The 23,226-nt window shown below is 40.4% G+C and overlaps 1 protein-coding gene across 2 annotated transcripts in view; it reads left to right on the top strand.

Annotated features, from left to right (window-relative positions):
• The window catches only part of ACYP2 (acylphosphatase 2), a 179,214-nt gene that overhangs the window by 58,115 nt on the left and 97,873 nt on the right, over positions 1-23,226 (top strand). The window contains exon 1 of one of the 2 annotated variants that reach the window (XM_080683724.1): positions 21,982-22,280. The exons of the other annotated variant lie outside the window; for it this stretch is intronic. Within the exon in view, the coding sequence (XP_080539850.1) occupies positions 22,133-22,280 (148 nt within the window). The 5' untranslated portion in view covers positions 21,982-22,132. Of the gene's footprint in view, positions 1-21,981; positions 22,281-23,226 lie in introns of those variants that run through there. 2 annotated transcript variants of the gene reach the window in all.

Genomic DNA, 23,226 nt, shown 5'->3' with positions numbered 1-23,226 from the left:
TACAATATCATGTCATCTGCAAATAGGGACAGCTTTACTTCTTCTTTTCCAATTTGGATGCCTTTTATTTCTTCTTCTTGTCTAATTGCAGTGGCTAATACTTCCAGTACTATGTCAAACAGGAGTGGTGAGAGTGGGCATCCCTGTCTTGTTCCTGTTCTTAGGGGAAATGGTTTTAGTTTTTGCCCATTGAGTATGATGTTAGCTGTGGGTTTATCATATATAGCTTTTATTATGTTGAGGTATGATCCTTCTATTCCCACCTTGTTGAGAGTTTTTATCAAGAAAGGGTGTTGGATTTTGTCAAATGCTTTTTCTGCATCAATTGATATGACTATGTGATTTTTATCTCTCAATTTGTTTATGTGATGTATCACATTTATTGATTTGCGGATATTGAACCATCCTTGCATTCCTGGGATAAATCCTACTTGGTCATGGTGTATGATCTTTCTGATGTACTGCTGGATCCTATTTGCTAGAATTTTATTGAGGATTTTGGCATCTACATTCATGAGGGATATTGGCCTGTAATTCTCCTTCATTGTGTTGTCTTTATCTGGTTTTGGTATTAGGGTGATGCTGGCTTCATAGAAGGAGCTTGGAAGTGTTCCTTCCTCTTGAATTTTTTGGAATAGTCTGAGGAGGATAGGTTTTAGTTCTTCCTTGAATGTTTGGTAGAACTCTCCTGTGAAGCCGTCTGGCCCCGGGCTTTTGTTTGCCGGAAGCTCTTTGATGACTGCTTCAATTTCTTCCATAGTTACTGGCATGTTGAGATGTTTAGATTCTTCCTGATTGAGTTTTGGAAGGTTATATTTTTCTAGGAATATGTCCATTTCCTCCAGGTTGTCCAGTTTGTTGGAATAGAGTTGTTCGTAGTATTTTTTAACAATCCTTTGTATTTCAGCGGGATCTGTTGTTATTTCACCTCTTTCATTTCTGATCTTGTTTATTTGGGTCCTCTCTCTTTGCTTCTTGGTGAGCCTGGCTAGAGGTTCATCAATCTTGTTTATCCTTTCAAAGAACCAGCTCTTGGTTTTGTTGATCTTTTGTATTGTTTCTTTGGTCTCTATGTCGTTTATCTGTGCTCTGATCTTTATTATTTCCTTCCTTCTGCTTACACTGGGCTTTTCTTGTTGCTCTTTTTCTAACTCTTTGAGTTGTTGGGTTAGGTAATTTATTACCCCTGTTTCTTGTTTTTTGCAGTAGGCTTGTAGAGCTATGAACTTCCCTCTCAGGACTGCTTTCGCTGTGTCCCATAGATTTTGGATTGTAGTGTTTTCATTGTCATTTGTTGTCATGATGTTTTTTATTTCTTCTTTGATCTCTCTGGTAACCCAGTCATGGTTTAATAGCATGCTGTTTAGTCTCCATGTGTTTGATTTCTTTGGGTTGTTTTTATTGTAGTTGATTTCCAGTTTTATGCCACTGTGGTCTGAGAAGATGCTTGATATGATTTCTATCTTCTTGAATTTGAAGAGACTTTGCCTATGTCCCAACATATGGTCTATCTTTGAAAATGACCCATGTGCACTTGAGAAGAATGTATATTCTGTGGCTTTGGGGTGAAATGTTCTGAAGATGTCAATTAATTCCATCTGGTCTAGTGAGTCATTTAGGATTGATGTTTCTTTGCTGATGTTTTGTTTAGAGGATTTGTCCAGTGGTGATAGTGGGGTATTAAAGTCCCCTACTATGATTGTATTGCTGTCAATCTCTCCCTTGATATCCTCCAGGAGTTTTTTTATGTATTTGGGTGCTCCTGTATTGGGTGCATATATGTTTACCAGAGTTATTTCTTCTTGTTGGATTGCTCCCTTTAGTATTATGAAATGGCCTTCCTTATCTCTTGTTATGTCCTTCAGTTTGAGATCTAATTTGTCAGAAATAAGTATTGCTACCCCAGCTTTTTTTTCAGTTCCATTTGCCTGGAAAACCTTTTTCCATCCCTTCACCCTCAGTCTGTGTGCGTCTTTTTTTCTGAGGTGGGTTTCTTGTAGACAGCAGATATATGGGTCGTGTTTTCTTATCCAATCCATTACCCTATGTCTTTTGATTGGGGCATTTAATCCATTTACATTTAAAGTTATTATTGATAGGTACTTATTTGTCACCATTCCTATTCTTTACCCCTGTGTTACTTCTTCGCTTCCTGTTTCTTTCTTTCTTTCTTTCTTTTTTTTTTTTTTTTTTACAGCAGACCCTTTAGTATTTCTTGCATTGCTGGTTTGGTGGTAATAAATTCCCTTAGTCCTTTTTTGTCTGTGAAGCTCCTGATTTCACCTTCAATTTTGATTGACAGCCTTGCTGGGTACAGTATTCTTGGATTCAGACCCTTCCTTTGCATGACTTTGTATATTTCATTCCATTCCCTTCTGGCCTGATGAGTTTCTGTTGAGAAATCAGTTGCTAGTCTGATGGGGGTTCCTTTGTATGTAACTTTCTGTCTCTCTCTTGCTGCTTTTAAGATTCTTACTTTGTCATTGGTGTTTGCCAATTTAATTATAATGTGCCTTGGTGTCGGTCTTTTGGGGTTCATTTTGCTTGGGACTCTGTGAGCTTCTTGGATTTGTGTGTGTTTTTTCTTCCCTATATCTGGGAAATTTTCTGTCATTATTTCTTCAAAGAGGTTTTCTATTCCTTGCTCAGCTTCCTTTCCTTCTGGAACCCCTATTATGCGGATGTTGTTTTGTTTCGTGTTGTCCCAAAGTTCCCTTAGACTCTCCTCCTGCCTTTTAATTTTTTTTTCTAGAAGTTGCTTTTCTTGGGTATTTTTTTCCATCTTGTCTTCTAGCTCACTGATGCGGTCCTCTGCTTCTTCTAGTCTACTCTTGATGCTTTCTATTGAGTTCTTACAGCAGCGATGTCATTTTTCATTTCTTCTTGGTTCTTCTTCATTTCCTCTTGGTTCTTGCTCATATTGTCGAATTTGTCTTCCATTCTTTTCAGCCACCTTATGACCATTTCTCTGAATTCTTTTTCTGGAAGGTTGCTTGCCTCCATTTCGTTTACTTCCTTTTCTGGTGATGCCTGCTTTTCTTTCATATGCGGGCTGCTTCTTTGTCTCCCCATGGTCTCTCTTCTCTGGGTGTCTGGTTATGTAGTTCTCTCTCTCCTGGGTTGATTTAAAGGCACAAAATACAGCACTACCAGGTACAACTCACAAGGCACTGAACAGGAATGTATTCACGATATTAATAACCTCCAATAAAGGTGACCACCAGAGAAAGGCAAATTAGGTGATAGGAGAGAAAGAAGAAGAGGAAAAAGGAAAGAAAGAAAGAAAGAGAGAAAGAAAAAAAGAAAAAAGGAGTGTGAAAATGAAATTGGGAAAAGGGAAAGTAAAGAGAAAAAAAAAAAAAGTAAGAGAGACAAGAAAGTGACTAAGAGAGAAAGGGGAACAGACTATATATATTGGGGATAAAACTCCAATAGAACAATCACTAATCCCAGAAAATGCCAGCAACAAGTGCCTGGGGATTAGTACAAACTACCACACCAACTAATATGGAGTGAGGCAAGGGAAAGCTGAAGCACAAAACAAACAAAAAAATAAACAAAAGAAGAATAAGCAAAACAATCTCACAAAAAAGCATAAAAATTGGATATATTCTACATTCAAGCAAACAACAACAAAAGGACAGAGAGAAGGACAAGTTTATGGATAGCTCAGACAGCGAAGGGAGAGGTGTATGTGGACTTGGAGCAGAGGATTGGAGATTAGATATGTAAGTAGGGTGAAATTTTAACAAGGGGTAAACAGAAAGAATAGGGAAAATCTAAAGCAGTAAAAGGGTAATATAAACAGGACACTGAAAAGGGGGAGGTTAGGAAGAGAGTGATGGCCTAAAGGTAGAGTTGAGATAGAGTAAAACGATGCTAAAGGAAAGATAAAAATAGAATGTAGAGCCCTAATCCCAAAATAAAATGAAGAGAAAATAAAATGACACTTTCAAAAAAAAAAAAAAAAAAAAAAAGATAAAATAGCAGTAGTAATAATACGGATTGAAAATAAAAATGTAATCATTAAAAAGGTAAAATCAAGTGATGAAAAAAGAAAAAAAAAGTTTCTTGATTAAAAGATGCAAAAAATGAAAATAAAAAAAAATAAAAAAATAAAAGGTAAAAATAAAATGTGAAGTAGTGAAGGTCATTCACTTCCTCTGTTTTTCTGTTTGGCACGCCTGTTTCTCAGTCCAGACAGTATTGCAGTTCCCTGCGATCCACTGCTCTTCGGTGTTGTAAGCCAGTCCTGATTTTAAGCAGGCGGTGTGTCTTAATTTCTCGTATTCCTTTATTTTTGATTACACAAGAGTCGATTTGTGATTCAGCCCCTGGGTGGCAGTGTTTCTGGATTAACTTCCGGGTCTATCTATGGCCTCTCTAGGCAGTGTTAGAGCCTTCTTTCTCTGTGGCACTCGTCACCGGCCTTATCCCAGGCGAAATCTGACCTTTCCGTGGTGGAGTGTAGAGCTCCTCTGAACCCGTGTGCTTGCGCCAGTTGGGGAGCGTTGTTCTGGGGCTCGCAGCTGTTCCTGGGGTGCCGCCGTTGTGGATTCTCAGGCTTCAGATAAGCTCCACTTTCCGGATCAAGATGGCGCAGACTCCGCGTCCAACCCCGCAGCTCCGGGAGGGGACCCAGCCACAGTTGGTGCTGCCAGGTCAGGGGAACCCCGTTCAGCAGTCCCCCACCTCCTTCTGGAATTCAGCTGTCTCCCAACCAGCCAACAAACACTCCTTGTGCGACCCTCAGCTGTTCTTTGTTTCTGCTCCGGGACAAGGCTCGGAACACGTCTGTCTATTCCGCCGCCATTATTCCCTCTCCTGTCTTCCTGATTTCTGATACTTGACATAGAATTGAGCCCAGGTGTGCTCTAGGGAGATGGTTTTGAATAAATGAATAACCATCTCACCCTTCTCATATCTTCCACTGGACATTGTGGTTTGTCTCCCCAGCCAGGGGGTTTACCTTCACTACCCACAGCCAGGAGGTTCTGGGTGGAGGTTGACCCCATACCTAGACACAGTGAGTTGTTAGGTCATCCAAAACTAAGCCAACTAGTGACTCAGACCGATTTAGGCTCATCACTAGGTGCTTCTGTTTACAAAGGTTTTTAATTGTTCTGAGAGAACAATAGAAAGCCAGGTGTCACTGATCTTCTGGATGAGTGTTGAAACTACTGCAGTCATTTTGTGACAATGAGGAAGCCAGCATTAGGATGATGCTCTCACCATAGATGTCAGAGCAGAGAGAAGGAAAGAAAACTCTTTGGTGATATTGTTGAGCCTCTGTCAAGGGAGTCCCATCAAAAAACCATTGAAATCTGACCAGGTTTAGATTTGGAGTGGCTTAAACCTTATACAATTTTGAGAATTCTCTTTATGAAAAAGAACACAAGATTACAAATGCAAAATTAAGTTCATATGTGAATATTTCATTAGAATGAAAAATCACACCAAACCATGAATTTTGAAAAGCTGAAAAACGTCACAAATATCCCCAAATCAGCAATATTTTTTTTTTTTGTTTATTACCTGCCTATCACATTTTTATGGTTCTTTCCTCCTACATTTTGGGATGCATTTTCTTTGATGTCCTCTTCATAAGAAAGTAGTATTAGAGAGATTTTGTATTATTGTAGAGAATCCAATGTTTCCCCTCCCAGGGTTGATCAAAATTTGTTTTGTTTCATTTTGATAACTTAAAAAAGTTTATTTTAGTTTTACAGCATACTTGTAATCCCATGCAAATTGTGCGGATTTGTCAATTTGGAAAATTTTGTCACATTTCATATGTGATTTATAAGATTTTAGGACATTTCAAATTTTTTTGAACAATGATACTCTAAATCTTTTTTTTAATCATCACTGGGGGATATTTTTTCCATTGATTTCTAGAGTGAATGGAAGGGAGGGGTGAGTGGGGGGAGAGAGAGAAGGAGGGAGAGAGAAACATTAACGTGAGAGAGACACATGGTTTGGTTGCCTCCCACACTCGTCCCTACTGGGGCTAGGGAACCTGCAACTGAGATACAAGTGCCCTTGATTGGGAATGGAACTTGTGACCCTTCGGTCTAACCACTAAAGATTTCCCCCACACCTTATGTTTATAAGGACCATCTGCAGTATGTCTATCTTGTGTATCTGGAGGGTTTGGAGCCACATGAAAGCTTTCCCACATTCCTTACATTTATGTTTTCTATCTATCGTGATTTTTTTTCATGATTTTCAAAACACTGGAGATAAACAAAGGCTCTGCCACATACGTTGCATTTATATGGCTCCTCTCCATATTTCTGATACTCAGATGGCTTGTGTCCAGTGTGACAGCTGGTGTGCCTTTGATGGGGTGAATGAAGATTTTTCCACACGCACTGTATTCCCATGGTTTTACTCCAGGAAGAGTTTTCTTCTTCAGATTGAGATCTGAAACAAGGCTGTAGTTTTCTCTACATTGACTAGCCTTTTCCACTTCACAGCCTTTCTATCATATGACTTCTGCTGAGGCCAGGTTCCTGAAGTTTTCCCGCATCACATCTCTCTAGAGTTTCTCCTGGGAGGAACCCAGTAAAGGACCCTTCACTCCTCCAGGGTGAAGTTCACAGCACAGCCTCAAAGGCCACTGAGTCCATTTCCAGGTTCCCTGGGCCTCGCTGAGTCCTTCCTACGGTTCCCATGACCAGTACATCAAGCTGGCCTTTCATGTCTTTAAACTTGTTTTATAAAGTTTGTCATCTGAATCTAGATGAAATTTCCTGGTACTGACACACTTTCAGTAATTGAGTTATGGGTTAACAATCCTTATCTTGTAGGCAAAACCTAGATCCTATGTAGGACTGATAAGTAATCACTATCTTCTCAGGGAAATTATGGAGGGAACTAGAAGCTCTCATGCTGTGTTGTCAAGGCAACCACTGCCATGCCTTCCCAGCAACAGGATCTGTTCCTATGGTTATTGCCGGTAAAACAATGTTAGTCTGCCACCACAAGCCAGGGATCAATTTGAGAGTGATGCCTCTCTTGACGACTAATCAATGGGTGCATTAGCTTCCCAGACAGAGACCACAGCTATGGCAAGCCATGTGAAGCTGATGCATTATCTTCCTTCTCCATTATATTTGAAGTTCTGATGGCAGGACACGTGCTTTCTTTGTTCCATTACATTTATTTGTGAGCCATAGAGATTTTAAATCCCACAGCTGACCCAGAATGTTCAACTGGGCATGTCTCAGTGGGTTGCTACTTTCAAGAGAAATGAAAAGTCCTAAGTGTATAGAGAACAGCCTTTGGTGGAGTGGTCAGTAGTAAACAGAGTGGTAGGAAAGAGTAGTGGTGACTCCAGGAGGATGAAAAGAACCAAACATATGTCATGGAGAATGACTTTCTCCACAAGAAGCTGACATGAGGCTCCAGGGTCCTGCCAATAACTGTAGACCCCCTCACCCCCCCAAAAAAAGGGGGCACAATATGATCTCACAACCTTCTGGAGTCTGGACAAAACCACCTTTAAGAAAACAAAAATAAAAAATAAATTCTACATTCTAGGTGTAAGGTAGACCTGATGAATTAGGATCCCTGACTATAAAAATACTAGAATGGTTTATATGCCAGCATCCTTAAGAGCCTGGAGAATTAAGGACTGCCTGTGTAAGGATTAGATCCAAAAATTATGATTTGTTTTATCTCTTACCTTAAAAATAATTTAGGTTTGATTTTCTTCTTTTTTTCTTTTAAATGTATTTTTATTGATTTCAGAGAGAAAGGGAGAGATAGAGAGAGAGAGAAACATCAATGATGAGAGAGAATCACTGATTGGTTGCCTCCTGCATGCCCCCTACTGGGGGGGGATCTAGCCCACAACCCAGACATGTGCCCTTGGTCGGAATCGAACCTGGGACCCTTCAGTCAGCAGGCCAACGCTCTATCCACTGAGCCAAACCGGATAGGGCTGATTTTCTTCTTATGGGTTTGCTAAAACTGCAAGTAAAAATCACATCATTTAAGCATGAATTTTGATTATTCTTAACCATTTAATAATATTACTTATTAGGAAAAGAATACTTTAAGAATCAGCAAAAATGGGCTCCAATTTCTGGGGGAGTCATCACACCATCAGTCGCTTGCCTTGCACTGCCCTCTTCCTCCCAGCCGAGTCCAACCAGAACAACAAAGGACCCTGGAGGCTGGTGCTCAGAGAATTCCTCATTGGGAACATTTAAATATGGACTCTATATTAGATGACACTATTAAATTTATGTCATTCTTTTTAGATATAATAGTATTGTGATTATGTAGATGAATGTTCTCATTTTTATTTATTTATTTTTTAAATAAATCTTTATTCAGATTATTACAATTATTTCTCCTTTTTCCCCCCATAGCTCCCCTCCACCCATTTCCCACCCCACCTTCTGCCCTTACCTACCCCCCACTGTCCTCATCCATAGGTGTATGATTTTTGTCCAGTCTCTTCATGAACCCCCCATACCCCTTTCCCCCTGAGAATTATCAGTCCACTCCCTTTCTATGCCCCTGATTCTATTATATTCACCAGATTATTCTGTTCCTCAGGTTTTTAATTCACTTGATTTTTAGGTTCGCTTGTTGATAGATATGTATTTGTTGTTCATAATTTTTATCTTTACTTTTTTCTTCTTCCTCTTCTTTAAGAATACCTTTCAGCATTTCATATAATACTGGTTTGGTGGTGATGAACTCCTTCAGCTTTTTCTTATCTGTGAAGCTCTTTATCTGCCCTTCAATTCTGAATGATAGCTTTGCTGGGTAGAGTAATCTTGGTTGTAGGTTCTTGCTATTCATCACATTGAAAATTTCTTGCCACTCCCGTCTGGCCTGCATAGTTTCTGTTGAGAAGTCACCTGACAGTCGTATGGGTGCTCCCTTGTAGGTAATTAACTTTTTCTCTTGCTGCTTTTAATATTCTCTCTTTGTCTTTTGCTCTTGGCATTTTAATTATGATGTGTCTTGGTGTGGTCCTCTTTGGATTCCTTTTGTTTGGGGTTCTGTGGGTTTCCTGGACTTGTAAGTCTATTTCTTTCACCAGGTGGGGGAAGTTTTCGGTCATTATTTCTTCAAATAGGTTTTCAGTATCTTGCTCTCTCTCTTCTTCTGGCACCCCCATAATTCTGATGTTGGTACGCTTGAAGTTGTCCCAGAGTCTTCTTACATTATCTTCAACTTTTTGGATTTTTTTTTTTGCTTTTTGCTTTTTCGGTTGAGTGTTTTTTGCTTCTTTGTATTTCAATTCTTTGACTTGATTCTTGTGTTCCTCTATTCTGTTTCTGGGTCTCTGTATAATATTTTTTATTTCAGTCAGTGTATGTTTAATTTCTAGTTGGTCCTTTTTCATATCTTCGAGGGTCTCGTTATATTTATCGGTCTTTTCTAGGATATTCTTAAAAAGTCTTATAACCGTGGTTTTGAATTCTATATCCAGTCGTTTGTTTTCCTCCATTTCTTTTGTTTGTGATCTGATTCTTTGACCCCGCATTTTCACTGATTCCCTGAGTTGGTAAGGTAGATATTTGTGCTAGGTTTCCAATATGGCCCAGTGGGTCTGCTTCCCCAGTTAACCTGAGGTGGACACTCTTGGTGCACCCCTTTGTGGACTGTGTGTACAGCCTTGTTGTAATTAAGTCTTTATTGTTGTTGGTATCACTGGGAAGAATTGACCTCCGGGCCAGTTGGCTGTAAGGATCAGCTGTGTCTATGCTGGGAGAAGTTCGGTGCTGGAGACAGCCTTATAGGATTAGACTTGCCAAATTGCAATAGGCTCTGTGCTCAGCTTGGATGGGGTGGAGTCTCAGTCTTGGCTTCCTGTCAGCCTTGCCCTTGCACACATGTGCGCTTTCAGTCCTCCGCCTTCCCCAGCTCGAGTCTCCGCCTGAGAGTCCAGACTCCCCCCACAAGAGCGTGGGTCCCCAGGGGCTCGCCTGGAACTGGGGTTCACTGCAGTCAGAACTGGGGCTCAGTGCCGTCAGGAGCCTCTGACTCCCTTCCACTAGGGAAAGCCTGTGGCAACCTCCGCAGCCTTTGTGCGCACTGGCACGCGCGCGCGCTTTCAGTCCTCCGCCTTCCCCGGCTCCCGAGTCTCCGCCCGAGAGTCCAGACTCCCCCCACAAGAGCGTGGGTCCCCAGGGGCTCGCCTGGAACTGGGGTTCACTGCAGTCAGAACTGGGGCTCAGTGCAGTCAGAATCCTCTGACTCCCTTCCACTAGGGAAAGCCTGTGGCAACTTCCGCAGCCTTTGTGCGCAATGGCGCGCGCACGCACTTTCAGTCCTCCGCCTTCCCTGGCTCCCGAGTCTCCGCCCGAGAGTCCAGACTCCCCCCACAAGAGCGTGGGTCCCCAGGGGTTCGCCCGGAACTGGGGTTCAGTGCAGTCAGAACTGGGGTTCAGTGCAGTCGGAGGCTTCCTTCCCCCTTCCGCCAGAGAAAGTCAGCCAGGCTCTCAGCCGCCCTTCCTCTCTGCGCGCACAAAGCCCCTTTGCCATACCTCCAATTCTCTGTGAGCTTTTTCTCTTTCCTTCTAGTTGTAGAATTTTCACTCAGCCAGCTTTCCTGTGGTTCTGGATGGTGTCCGTTCTGTCTTTTAGTTGTAGTTTTGAAATTGTTGTGCGAGGCAGCAGTTTAGGTGTTTACCTATGCCGCCATCTTGGTTTCTCCTCCACAATGGGTTCTTAAACCGAGGCTTTGGTGCAGGACGAATGTTCTCATTTTTAAATGAGGAGTATGGAATTTTTAAAAAATTTTATTTAGTTAGTTAATCCTCACCTGAGGATATATTCCCCATTGATTTTTAGACAGAGTGGAAGCAAGGGAGGGGGAGAGACAGAGAGAGAGAAACTTTGATGTGAGAGAGACACATTAATTGGTTGCCTATCGAACTCAGATCGAGCCTACAACTGAGGTACGTGCCCTTGACTGTAATTGAACTCAGGACCTTAAGGTTCATGTACTGAGGCTCCAACCACTGAGCCAAACACACTAGGGCCAATTTGCTCATATTTTGTTTAGGGTTTTTGCATCTATGCTCATCAAAGATATTGATGTATAATTTTTTGTGTGTGATGTCCTTGCCTGTTTTTTGTATTAGGGTAATGTTGGCCTCATAAAATGAGTTAGGAAGCATTCCTTCCTCTTCAGTTGTTTAGAAGAGGTTGAGAGTGATTGGTATTAAGTCGTCTTTGAATATTTGGTAGTATTCACCAGTGAAGCCATCTGGTTCTGGACTTTTGTTTTGGGGGAAGTTTTTGATTACTGTTTCAATTTCATTACTAGTGATGTGTTTATTTAGGTTTTCCAATTCTTCATGGTTCAGTGTAGGAGAGTGTGTGCATCTCGGAATTTGTCCATTTCTCTTAGGTTGTTCAATTTGGTGACGTTTAGCCTTTCCCAGTATTCTTGTATAACCCTTTGTATTTCTTTGGTGTTCATTACACCTTCTCCTCCTTCATTTCTGATTTTATTTACTTGAGTCTTCTCTCTTTTTTTCTTAGTGAGTCTGGCTAGAGGTTGGCTCTGCTCTGCTCATTTCAGGATCAAAATGTTCATTCTCCATTTGCCAGGAGTACTGGCTGCTGACAGCTTACCTCTCAGTCCTTTTTTTCTGGAATTGTTCTCAGCTGACAAGAGATACTTTGCCCAATTTTATGTTCCTCAGCTTGCATCCAATGACTGGCTGATGGTAAGGTATAAAGGCCCAGAAACCCTTGTTTCTTTTCAGGACAACAGTGGAGGGCTATCCCAGCCCAGAGCTTCTAGGGTGGGCTGAGGCTTCTGTCTCAAGTGCACAGGAGGTCAACTCCTCCCACAGCTCAACCCTGGGGCTTTCACTCTTCCAGGGTTGTCCCCAAAGCCTCCTGCATGCAAGTCTTTGCCTCAGAGTCGGTGTCCTGAGGAACCTAACTTAAGACATTAGATCAATTCAAATGAGCTAAATCCTCCCCTTTTATGGTAGAAAATCAGCAGATAATATCTAAAGGTGATAAGATCACTATATAACAATGTGAAAATATTATCTGAAGTTACACAGATAACCACCAGAACTAAAACTAGAAATGATGAAAAAGGGTGTCCTTGTATAGAGACTGGGGATTGATTAGTTGGAGATGTATGTTTCCTGCTAAGATTTTTCTGAACTATCTGATTTACTATCGTGTGTAATATTACTTTGATTCAAATATAATTTTAACATGAAATGACTCTTAGAAACAACTAATTATGGAGAGGTAGTGGAATGAGGCAGAGGAGTAATAATGTCTTCAGAAGGTGTGGTCTAGGATTCGGATGTTGTCTGGTGCAGATCACTTATTCTTTCAGAGCCTTTCAGAGTTTTCTCACGCAATAAGGTGGGATAATAATAATATTGAAATAAAAACCACTTAAAATTATTGTGAGGTATAAATAAAATAATGAAAGTGAAGATGCTTAGTAACGCTATAAGGAGCCATATTAGGTGGAAGAAATACCTGTTAGAGTCACTAGCAATGTACAGGAGAACACAAAAGAGCAGTAGCTGCTAGCTGTGGATGAAAAGACTTCGCGAATGGTTATTTGAAGTTGGCCCCAAGAAGAAAGAGGGATTTTGATATGGAGAGAAGGAGAAGTGAGGAAGGAGATTTAATTTAATTTTTAATCTTTTAAAATTCTTTTTATCAAAGTAATCCAGGGACATAATTTACAAGCAACAATTCAGAAGGGTTTATAATCTCCTTCAAGTCTTTGTTCAAATGTCACATTTTCAATGAGCCCTTCCCAGGCACCATGCTATTTAAAACTGTGACCTTGGCCTCACTCCTGCTCCTGCTTACCCTGCTTTCTTCTTTCCTCATAGCACTTATTAACTTGTAACACATTAAAATTTATTTATTATGTCCATGGTTTATTTTTTCTTTCCCCTGACTGGAATGTGAACTCCACTAGGTCACAGTGCCTCACACATTGTGGGGACTCAATAAATATTCATTCAGCAAATAAAAAATGTAAAATAATCTTCCTGGCACTATTGCACCCCACCCCACCCTATCTCACTCCTCAGAGGAACCTGCTTAAAAAAATAAAATAAAAACAAGACAGTATATTATGTTGGAAGTTTTCAAGCATACATAAAAGTGGAGAGAATGGTACAGTGAACCCCATGAACCCAGCTTCTACAGTTATCAACATTTGGCCAGCCCTGTTTCTCTATCCCCCTATATTCTGGGGGTTCGGAAGGGGTGGCATTTCAGTATTTAAAAACAAATCCCAGACATCATGCTAGTTTACCTAGAAATACTTCACTGCAAAAGATATTTTAAAATCAAACTTCCATGCCATTATTATATCAAAATGAATTTTCTTATATCATCTTATATCCAGTTCATGATCAAATTTTCTGAATGTTTCAAAACTGTTCTAATAAGGATCCCAAATGAAGTTTCCACATTGAATTCAGTTGTTTTCTCTCCTAAGTGTTATTTACTCTGTAACTCACTTCCTCCCCCCTACCCCCCCATGCCATTGATTAGTTAGAGAAACTAAGTCAGTTGTCTTGCGGAATGTCCCATATTCTAGATTGACTGATTGCTTCCTCATGGTGTCTTTTTAACTTATTCTCCAGAGGAAACAACTTTAACAGTTTCTGTTTTTAGATTTTTTTGTGATTACCTTGAAATCTCTAAATGTGCTGTTTCTTGATTTAGATATGATGGTTGCAAATTTAGCCCTCTTGTTCTGCCTCCTTCCTCCCAAGATAATTTTGTCACTGATCGCTGCTTTCTCTTCCAGTCACCTCTTTGATTTCAGACAATATCCTTGAACCTCTATCTGTTCCACTAACCAAGAGAGCATCTCTTCTTGAGGACATTTGTGCTCGGATGGTCCCCTTTACCTGCTCTTCTCCCCTTTTACTTCCCAATCTTTGTCAGCGGCAAATTTTGTTTTAAGTGTTCTAGGTGGATAACATACTCTTTTCTGTAATCACAGTTTAGTCTTCTGTGATTTGCCTAAGAGTTTATTCTAAAACTGTAAAAAAATTTAAATGACCATTTACATGAACATGGCTTTTCAGATTCAGTTCACTGTAGAGCCAAAAATCACCCTTTGGTTTCCTCTTTATGGGGTCAGTGTTAGAACCCCTGTGCTAGTCACAGAAGTATGTCTCTTGTATTACATAGAAACAGATCCTCATTTTTTCCGCTCTACCAATTGTACAAACCATGTCACATTTTAACTTGCTTTCTATTTGGTCTATGTCAGGAATGATGTATGAAACTGTGGTTTGATTTGACCATTCCAGCCTCAACCTTTTCATAAGGGACTATTTTTTGAACAATGATGGAGGAACAGACTAGTATTTTCAAAATGTAAAAAATAGACCCAGTGAATGGGAAATGAGTCTGGAACAGTATTTAAATCACATAATGGAAGCCTTAAATACCATGCCAAGAAGCTTGGACTTTGTAGATCCTAGGGGGCTCTTGAGGATTTTTTAGGAGTGCAAGGTACTTGGGCCTAAGCCTTCTTGGAAGTTATCTCCTGAAAAGGGCGATCTTCCAGGGCAAGGTAACTCCAGAGTAACATAGTGCTCACCACATCAGAGAGCTATGTGGCCAGAGAGCTATGTGAATACTATGTATTCACCATTATAGTATTAAACAAATAGTTATATGGCCCTAAACATCCCCTGTGTTCTATTTATTTATCCTTCTTTTCCTCCTCCAAGTAATTTTTAAGGCTTTTTGAGATCTATAGTCAAAGTGCTTTACAAAATGTTTGTATCCAAATACCAGCAATGTGTGGGAGTCCCCATTTTGGCACAACATCAGTAATACTGGATATTATTATTTTTTATTTTAGGGAACTTGATATCTCATTCCTGTTAGGACAAATACAACTAAGATAGGACTCTTAGTTACATGCCAGAGATTTAATACAAGCCAGCTTAAGCAAAATATGGGACTTATTGTCTTATTCATCTGGAGGCTGGCCTCAGGGTTGACTTGATTCAGGAATTCAATTGATGTCAGAGAATGTGCAATTCTTATTCTATTGCAGACAAGCTTTTTCTAAGGAGGGAGATATGGTTGCAGGCAGCTCTATTTTTCAAAACTCTAGGCTTAGTTTTATTACCATTTTTAGTTCAGGAGGCCTCTTGATATAATTCTACATTTATCAGAGCTCATTTTATTGCCATGCCAGAAACCCAATTTCAGCTGATTTAAGCGCCACCACCCCCCACCCCCCGCCCCCCAAAAAAGTGAATATATGGGCCATGGAACTGGAAAGTCTAGGGAGAGTGCCTGCTTTCAGGAACGGCTAGATCCTGGCGCTCAAACAATGACATCAGCACTTGATTTTTCTTTTTCAGCTGGCTCTCCTCCCTGTCGTGGTTATTCTCAGGCAAGCTTTCTCTGCCTGTTGGCAACATGGTTCCCAGCATGTGCCCAGACTGGGAATCGATCTGGTGACCTCAAGGTGCATGGGCCGAGGCTCAACCAACTGAGTCACTCTCACTATGGCAATCATCACTTTATTTATAGAACAAGCTATATCTGAAGCACATGCCCTTTGAAGAAGGCTAATTTTGCCCTGGCCTGTGTGGCTCAGTTGGTTGAGTATTGGCCCATGCCCTGAGAGGTCGCCGTTTGGATTCCCTGTCAGGACACATGCCTGCGGTGCAGGCTTAATCCCCAGTAGTGGGTATGCAGGAGGCAGCCAGTTGATGTTTTTCTCTCCCTCTCCCCTTCTCCCCTCCTCTCCCTAAAAAATCAATAAAAACTGAAAAAAAGTCTAATTTTAAAGGCTGCAGTAGATAAGTATATTGTAACCCATAATGCCTACTATATAGTAGGAGTTCAATCAACATTTACTGAATGAATTTTCTTGTAAGTTTGCATTTCCTATAACATCCATAACTAATAGTAATTGATGATCAAGATAAAATCATATTTAAGTGATCTGTTGAGTAAAGACCCCTAACACTTAAACTGCTTAGCATTTAAGGGTTTAGCATGCACCTAAAAGTATGTTTGAAGTATGGCACTGAAATGAGAGAAAAGTTAAGTGGTACTGACTTTGCTGGAAGATTGGAATAGTAATATTCACATGACCTGCCTTGCCTTGGGATAGTTGGTAGGTGGCAGCAGTCGACTAGAAATTATGGTTCATTTAAACAGGGCATTGGAAGGGTTATTTTTAATGTTATTATATCAGCAATTTTTTTCAAAATAAAACATTATAGCTGCAAAGCACTAAAAATAAATATAAATAAGCAGGAGATGGCTGATTTACAGAATATATGTTACCTAAGCCGTTATGCTATAGTCTCTTGACAAAAACTTATTTTTCAAAACTCTAGGCTTAGTTTTATTAGCATTTTTAGCTTGTTCTTTCTTATAATCTTTATTTCTTCTCTTTGTAAGCACTGACAATGCTAATGCTCCTTTATTGACAGTAGGAATGGCATATTTGAACTTTCATTCTGCTTAAACTTTGATTTACTCTGATTGTGAAGATTTTGCCCCCAGGCATTGGCCAAGCTTCAGTTATAGAAAAAATAATCCATCTTAGACATTTAAACAGACATGGATTTAACATTGGGTATTAGACAGGTTGGGTTATGAAGTTGTTGTGAAGACTAATGAAAGAGTCTCTGGATCAGTGGTTCTTAACTTTAGCTTCGCATCACCAGCATCTGGGTTGCTTATAAGAATACTGTAGTGATTGTGGAATTCACATATTGAATTCACATATTGGGCATGTATATGTGTACAGTCAATAAGCTCCCCTGGTGATTCTAATGTGCACTGGGGTGGAGAACACTTTGAGGCTAATGTTTCAGGATCGACTCTCACTTCCTTGGGCCACCAAGGAAGCTACGGATTCTTCTGCAATCAGGGAATGTGCTGAACTGAGAAGCTGCTGGTTTTAAAACTGCCACATCCAGGAAGTTGCCACTCCACAACCTATCACACTTGCTAATATTAACTAGTAAAACGGTGCCCTGCACCTTGCCTCTAGGTGCCCAAGAAGCTACAGTCATGGTGACCTCAATGAACAATGCCCAGAAAAACGAAGCTCCCCCCGTAACTGTGCTTATCTCAGAAGGAAAAGCAGAGAGCCTTTGCCTTGCTCACCTCCACATGTAGCACGGTACTTCTGATGGCAGAGTCTCTGTCATGCAAAGAATCCTAATTGCAGGAATGTCTGGGAGATATAGCTTTAAACTTTCCAGCCCTGCAGAAGGAAAGCAAGCTAGACAGAGATTTACGTGGATGTTTTATACCAATCCAGTGTTCCACCAAAGGCATCATGAAATAGATGAGCTGAGTTGTCTTTTCTTCTTTATTCTTCAGGGACCAGTGATTGAGCTCAAAGTCTGTTCCCATCCTTTACCTTTAGACTCCCAGGACCAATCAAGCTTTCCACTTCATCCTCCCTTTTCAGAAGGCAGTTTGGTTAAAATTCAGTTCATTTAGAATGATTCCGCTTTATTCCATTCGACTGCTTCCAATTTTGCTTCTATCTCTCAGACACCCTACAAGTTAATTTCTTAATGGGATTTAAGAGATTTTAAAAAATACATTTTTATTGATTTTAGAGAGGAAAGGAGAGAGAGAGAGAGAGAGAGAGAGTGAGAGAGAGAATAGTTTCAGATTTATAAAATTATTATGAAGATAGTTCAGGAAGTTCCCCCTATTATTAATATCTTACATTAATATGGTACATTTGTTATAATGAACCGGTATTGATACCTAACTAAAGTCCATACTTTATTCAGAGTTTCATGGTTTTTACCTGGAGTCCTCTTTCCATTTCTGAATCCCATCCAGAATACACTTACATTTAGTCATCCCATCTCCTTAGGGCAATTCTGGGTTGTTTTGCAGGCTTTCTTTGTGTTTTTTTTTTTTTTTTTTTTTTTTTTCATGGCCATGACAGTTTTGAGGATTACTGGTCACATATTTTACAGAATGAAAATGGACTTTTATTTTTTTTATTTTAAAACTTTACATAAAAATTTCAAACTTGTACAAAATTAGAAATAGTATAATGAATCCCCATGTACCCATGACCCAGCTTAATAAATACCACCTGATGTTTATTCTGTCTAAACTGTTCTGCCCTCAACTCCCAAGGATTTTATTTTTGATATTTTTTAAACTATATTTTTATTGATTTCAGAGAGGAAGGGAGAGGGAGAGAGAGATAGAAACATCAATGATGAGAGAGAATCATTGATCAGCTGCCTCCTGCACACCCTACATTGCAGATCAAGCCTGCAACCTGGGCATGTGTCCTGACCAGGAATTGAACCCTGACCTCTTGGTTCAGAGTTTGATGCTCAACCACTGAGCCATACCATCCAGGTAACTCCCAAAGATTTAAAGCAAAATATGTGATAGCACCCTTATATATTTCAGTTAAGGCCTCTAACAGATAAGGCCTTTTAAAAAATATACCTAATAATTCTATTATCACATGAGAAAGTTAAAGATAATTCTATAGTATTTAATAGTCAATCTGTGTTCAAATTTTATTTTGAAATGTTATTATGGAAATATGTAACAGGATTTTAAAATATCAAGCTGGGGGAGGAAAGAAGCTTTAATGTTAAATGTACTTCTGAGTTTTTAATATTAACTTGGACTGTGATAAAGAAAAAGTGGTTCAAACCCAGGACAGAATATCCTCTGAGAAGAAATATGCTTCCCTGATAAAAATGCTTAAGCAATTTTCTGATAATTTATAATAAGATATAAGCCTCTTCTGGGAAACCAGCTTACTTTCTCAGTTGACTAACAGCCTGATGTCTAATGATCTTGAATCCAGTTGAGTAATAATTACCTAACCATTTCTTTACTATAAAGTATCTCTTCCAAGAAGGAAGCATCGAGTTGGTTTGTTGAGGCCTCTTCAGTTGTGAAATTTAATCATTTTTATCCTGTTGAGTCCAGTTCTTTCCACATAATTAATGGTTACAAAAATATTTCAGGAATAGAAATATGTTGATGGATAAAGTAATTTTGGTTGTCCTTGATATCAATTATACTTCAATATCAAATTTCTGAGACATCACGTTAGAAATCATTCCCAACTAACCCTTTGTGGGGATGATTTAGAGATTTATAGGTGATGCCTCCTCTGTCCCAATGTCATTTAGACCAGCAGTCGCCAACCTTTCAGACCTCACGGATCATCAGTGTTCTGCGGACCACCGGTTGGTGATCGCTGATTTAGACACAGAGACGGTATTGTCTGTACCTATTTCACCGTTGGGGGAGATGCAGGAGGCAGCTAATAGATTTTCGCTCTCACATCAATGTGTCTCTCTCCACTCAATCTAAAAATCAATAAAAATATTTAAAAAAATCATATACTCATATAGTGCCAGTAGTGGTATATTTAAATTAGCACAGCCCTTTGAAAAACAATTTGGCCATATATATATCAAGAACAATACATACTTATATACTTTGATTTTTTTAATTCTGACTTCTATTCTAAATAATTGAATAATATGGGAAGTAAGCAACACGAATATGAATGAATTTATGTATGAATATTTCCTTCACAGTACTTTTTTATGGTAGTGAAAAATTAGAAATAACCTGAGTGTATAACAATAGGGACTTGGTAGGTAAATTTATGGTTATATTCACTCAGAGTACCATAAGGTAGGGTGGGGGGAGGTAAAAGAGGATAAAGGGGGGATAAATGGAGGCTTGACTTAGGGTGGTGAACACATAGTACAATAAACAGGTGATGTATAATTGTATGCCTGAAACTTAATTTTATTAATCAATGTCACCCCAATAAATTCAGTAAAAATAGAATATCATGAAACTACTAAACTATTCATTGGAAAAACTATAACATGGAAAAAGAAAGAATAAAAATTAAATTTATACTATGATTTTTAACTACTTAAAAATATGTATGAAGAGCCCAGCAGGTGTGCTCAGTGGTTGAGCATCAACCTGTGAACCAGGAGGTCATGGTTCGATTCCTGTCAGGCACGTACCGGTTGTGGGCTCGATCCCCGTTAGGGAGCGTGCAGAAGGCAGCCAATCAATGATTCTCATTCATCATTGATATTTTTATCTTCTATCTTGCTCTCCTTCTCCTTTCCTCTCTGAAATGAAAAAAAAAAAGATAAATATACATATATACATATACATATTTATGCATATGTAATATATGAAGAGAATACTAAAAAATGATAAAGGTTGTGTTAGAGTTATAAAATTTTCCTTCTGTTATTTAAAATTAGCTTAAATATTAGTAACATTTGCTTAAAATTTCTAAAGTATTCAAATAACATATTGTTGGCATTCCATGCTTAAATGGTACATAAAAATTTCTGTCTGCTGATGTACTGCTGTTGGCAGACACAGTACATTTTTTGTCTAAGCAATGTCAATTGTTGCTATAGCACTACTAAAATTACAATAACGCTACATAATAATTGACAGGGGTACTCTTGGGTAAATGTGGGGAAAAGTCAAAGATTAATTATGAAAAGGAAAATGTCAACTTTTCCAGGCAGTGGCAGGATTAGTGATAGTGACAGGACCTCAATCCAGCTTGAGATCTTACTTCTTGGAAGGCACAGTACTAGTGGGAAAGACACTAAATAATTAGGATGAAATCTGGTAAATACTTGCACAGGCCATGGAACAGGATAGGGGAAGATTTGGGAGTGTCAGGAGGTAGTCTACATAAAGTAGATCCGAGAGTAAATATATTTTTTTAATATATTTTTTATTGACTTTTACAGAGAGGAAGGGAGAGGGATAGAGAGTTAGAAACATCGATAAGAGGGAAACATCAATCAGCTGCCTCCTGCACACTCCCCACTGGGGATGTGCCAGCAACCAAGGTACATGTCCTTGACTGGAATTGAACCTGGGACCCTTGAGTCCGCAGGCGGACGCTCTATACCCGCTAGGGCAGAGTAAATATATTTTTTAAATAAGGTCAGTTTGTGTTCAGAGAGCAGAATAATTCAAAGTGTCTTGATTATAGGTTACCTATAACCTATAGGGTGGGGTTAAGCAGGTAATCAGAGGTTAGTGAAGGCTGAAGCCTTTGATTTTGTTGGAATGTAGTGTAGAGAGACTTTGAAGATACGGTATTGAAAAGAATGAACTGGAAGGGAGATGAGAGGAAGACAAATTGTGAGGTCTCTGTAATAAACCAAGAACCGCATTACTTAAAATTATCCAAATTAGAACTTTCAGAATATATTTTACTTTAAAATGATTTAACCACATTCTAAACAAGTTTTAGATGATTTGTGGTGTTCTCTAATAGAACTGGCACATAATATTGAATCAGATTGCAGAGGACTATTTTAGCTCTCTGACCAGATGCAGAGACATATGTAAAGGTATGGAAGCCAACAAATATGTTGAGAAATGCAGATTCTCACGAGTGAAAGGATTTGGAATTCTACATGGCTGCAGCTGATCAATAGCTGTATCCAGATTCTTTGGAGAGATGGGTTGCTTTAAATTAAGACTCCATATTAGCTTGCCAGGAAGTAAAATGTCCTAAGCATAAACTGCTTTAACCTTCTAGGCAATTGGGATGTAGCTGAACAATAATCAAAACTACAAAAATGTTATAATAGTAAACAGGAGATAAGTTTTCTTTTCTGTTTCCACTAACATAAAAGAATTTAGATTTTAAAAAGTGTCTTATCCCCAAATATGCCAGATTTCATGTAGAATATGGATTCAGGCCCAAAGTCTTTCTGACTCAATAGAGGCGGTGGGGAGGATGCAGACATCCTCTTAAGAATGGGCTCAAAATCCCGACAGGTTTGGCAGACGCTCACACGTTTAGTAAAAACTCACTAACCAAAGACTCTGCATCACCGAATTAGCAGATCTTTCCTTTCAAAAGCACTCATTTTGGGGTACCGAGCGACTGACGCCTGGGCGCAGCACCGGCCTTTATTTACAAACACTGAGGCGGGTCGGGTCCCAGCAGAGGGAGGGGCGGGACCCGAGGCGCCGGGCGAGCGGCCTCTGTCCTCCGGGGTCCCGCCGCCCTCGCTCGCGGGCCCGCGGTCTCATTTGCCGCCGTCCTGCGCGTGACCCGGCGCGGGGTGCGCCGCGCGGCCCCATGTGCTCCCTCCTGCTCGCGGCCGCCGCAGTCGCCGCGCCCCGAACCCCGCTCCTCTCGCTCCGGCTCCTCCGCAGCGGGCTCGCCGCCATGTCTACCGCGGGGCCCCTCAAATCCGTGGACTACGAGGTGTTCGGGAGAGTGCAGGGTAGGGGACCCCCTACTGTGGGAGACCAGGGAGGTGTGAGGAGAGGAAGGGGAGAGGACTGAGAGAGGGGCTCCCCGTCTTGGGCCGGGACTTCCGCTGGGCCGTGACACAGCAGCCGCGACGGGGACGCGGGGGGGGGGATGGTGGGGGGAGGCGGCGAGACGCGCATGCGCTGGAGAGCGGGGCCGGGCGGGGTGAGGGTGGTGGTCTGGAAGCCCGGGGGGAGGGGTGCGGGGGGAGGGGGAGGGGAGGGCCCGGCCCCCCCTACTTTTTAATCTCCACATTTTTGAGGAGCTCCATGTTTCCCCGCCCCAGCTTCTGTTGCGTTGGGGGCTTTGAGATGAGGATCAGTGGGCTGACCACCTGCGTTTTTAGAGCATTTGTAACTGGCATGGTTTTTAAAGTTCCTTATGTTTCATTACAGTTACATCTAGACTAATATATTCCGAAAGTTTGAGAGGGAAATTGATTAAGCTGTGCATGGAGTCTTTGATGTTTTACCAGCTCTCAGGTGAATGCTAATGGCACCCGTGCACGTGGATTGTGGCCATCTGTTGGGTTCCCTGTGCTTTAGAAATGCACCAGTGTGTTTTTGACTGTTAGCTTGGTGTTAGGAGTGGCTTCTAATTCCTTTTCTCATCTTTGTTCCTATAGCGTTTCACTTATAGTTCTGTTCTACTTCTTGATTTTACTTTAACCCATTTTGCTTTCCTCTGCAGTTATTTATGTACTCATGTCTGTGTCTCTCATTAGACAATAAGGACAGTATTTTGAAGGTCAGGCTGGTGGCTTGTTTTTATATCCCCTACACACTGTGCTTGTGGTGGGGACTTTAGAAGTGTCTCAAATTAAAGTGCTTGGGATAGTTGACTTGGAGAAAAAACCTTAGAGTGGTGGCCAGCTTAACTATTTGAAAGATGCCGTGGTGTGTGGCCCCAGGTGACAG

Source organism: Plecotus auritus, assembly GCF_963455305.1.
Source record: "Plecotus auritus genome assembly, chromosome: 8".
NCBI classification, from domain to species: Eukaryota; Metazoa; Chordata; class Mammalia; order Chiroptera; family Vespertilionidae; genus Plecotus; species Plecotus auritus.
The sequence above is the reverse complement of the archived record's forward strand: the minus strand, read 5'-3'. Positions and strand labels throughout refer to the sequence as shown.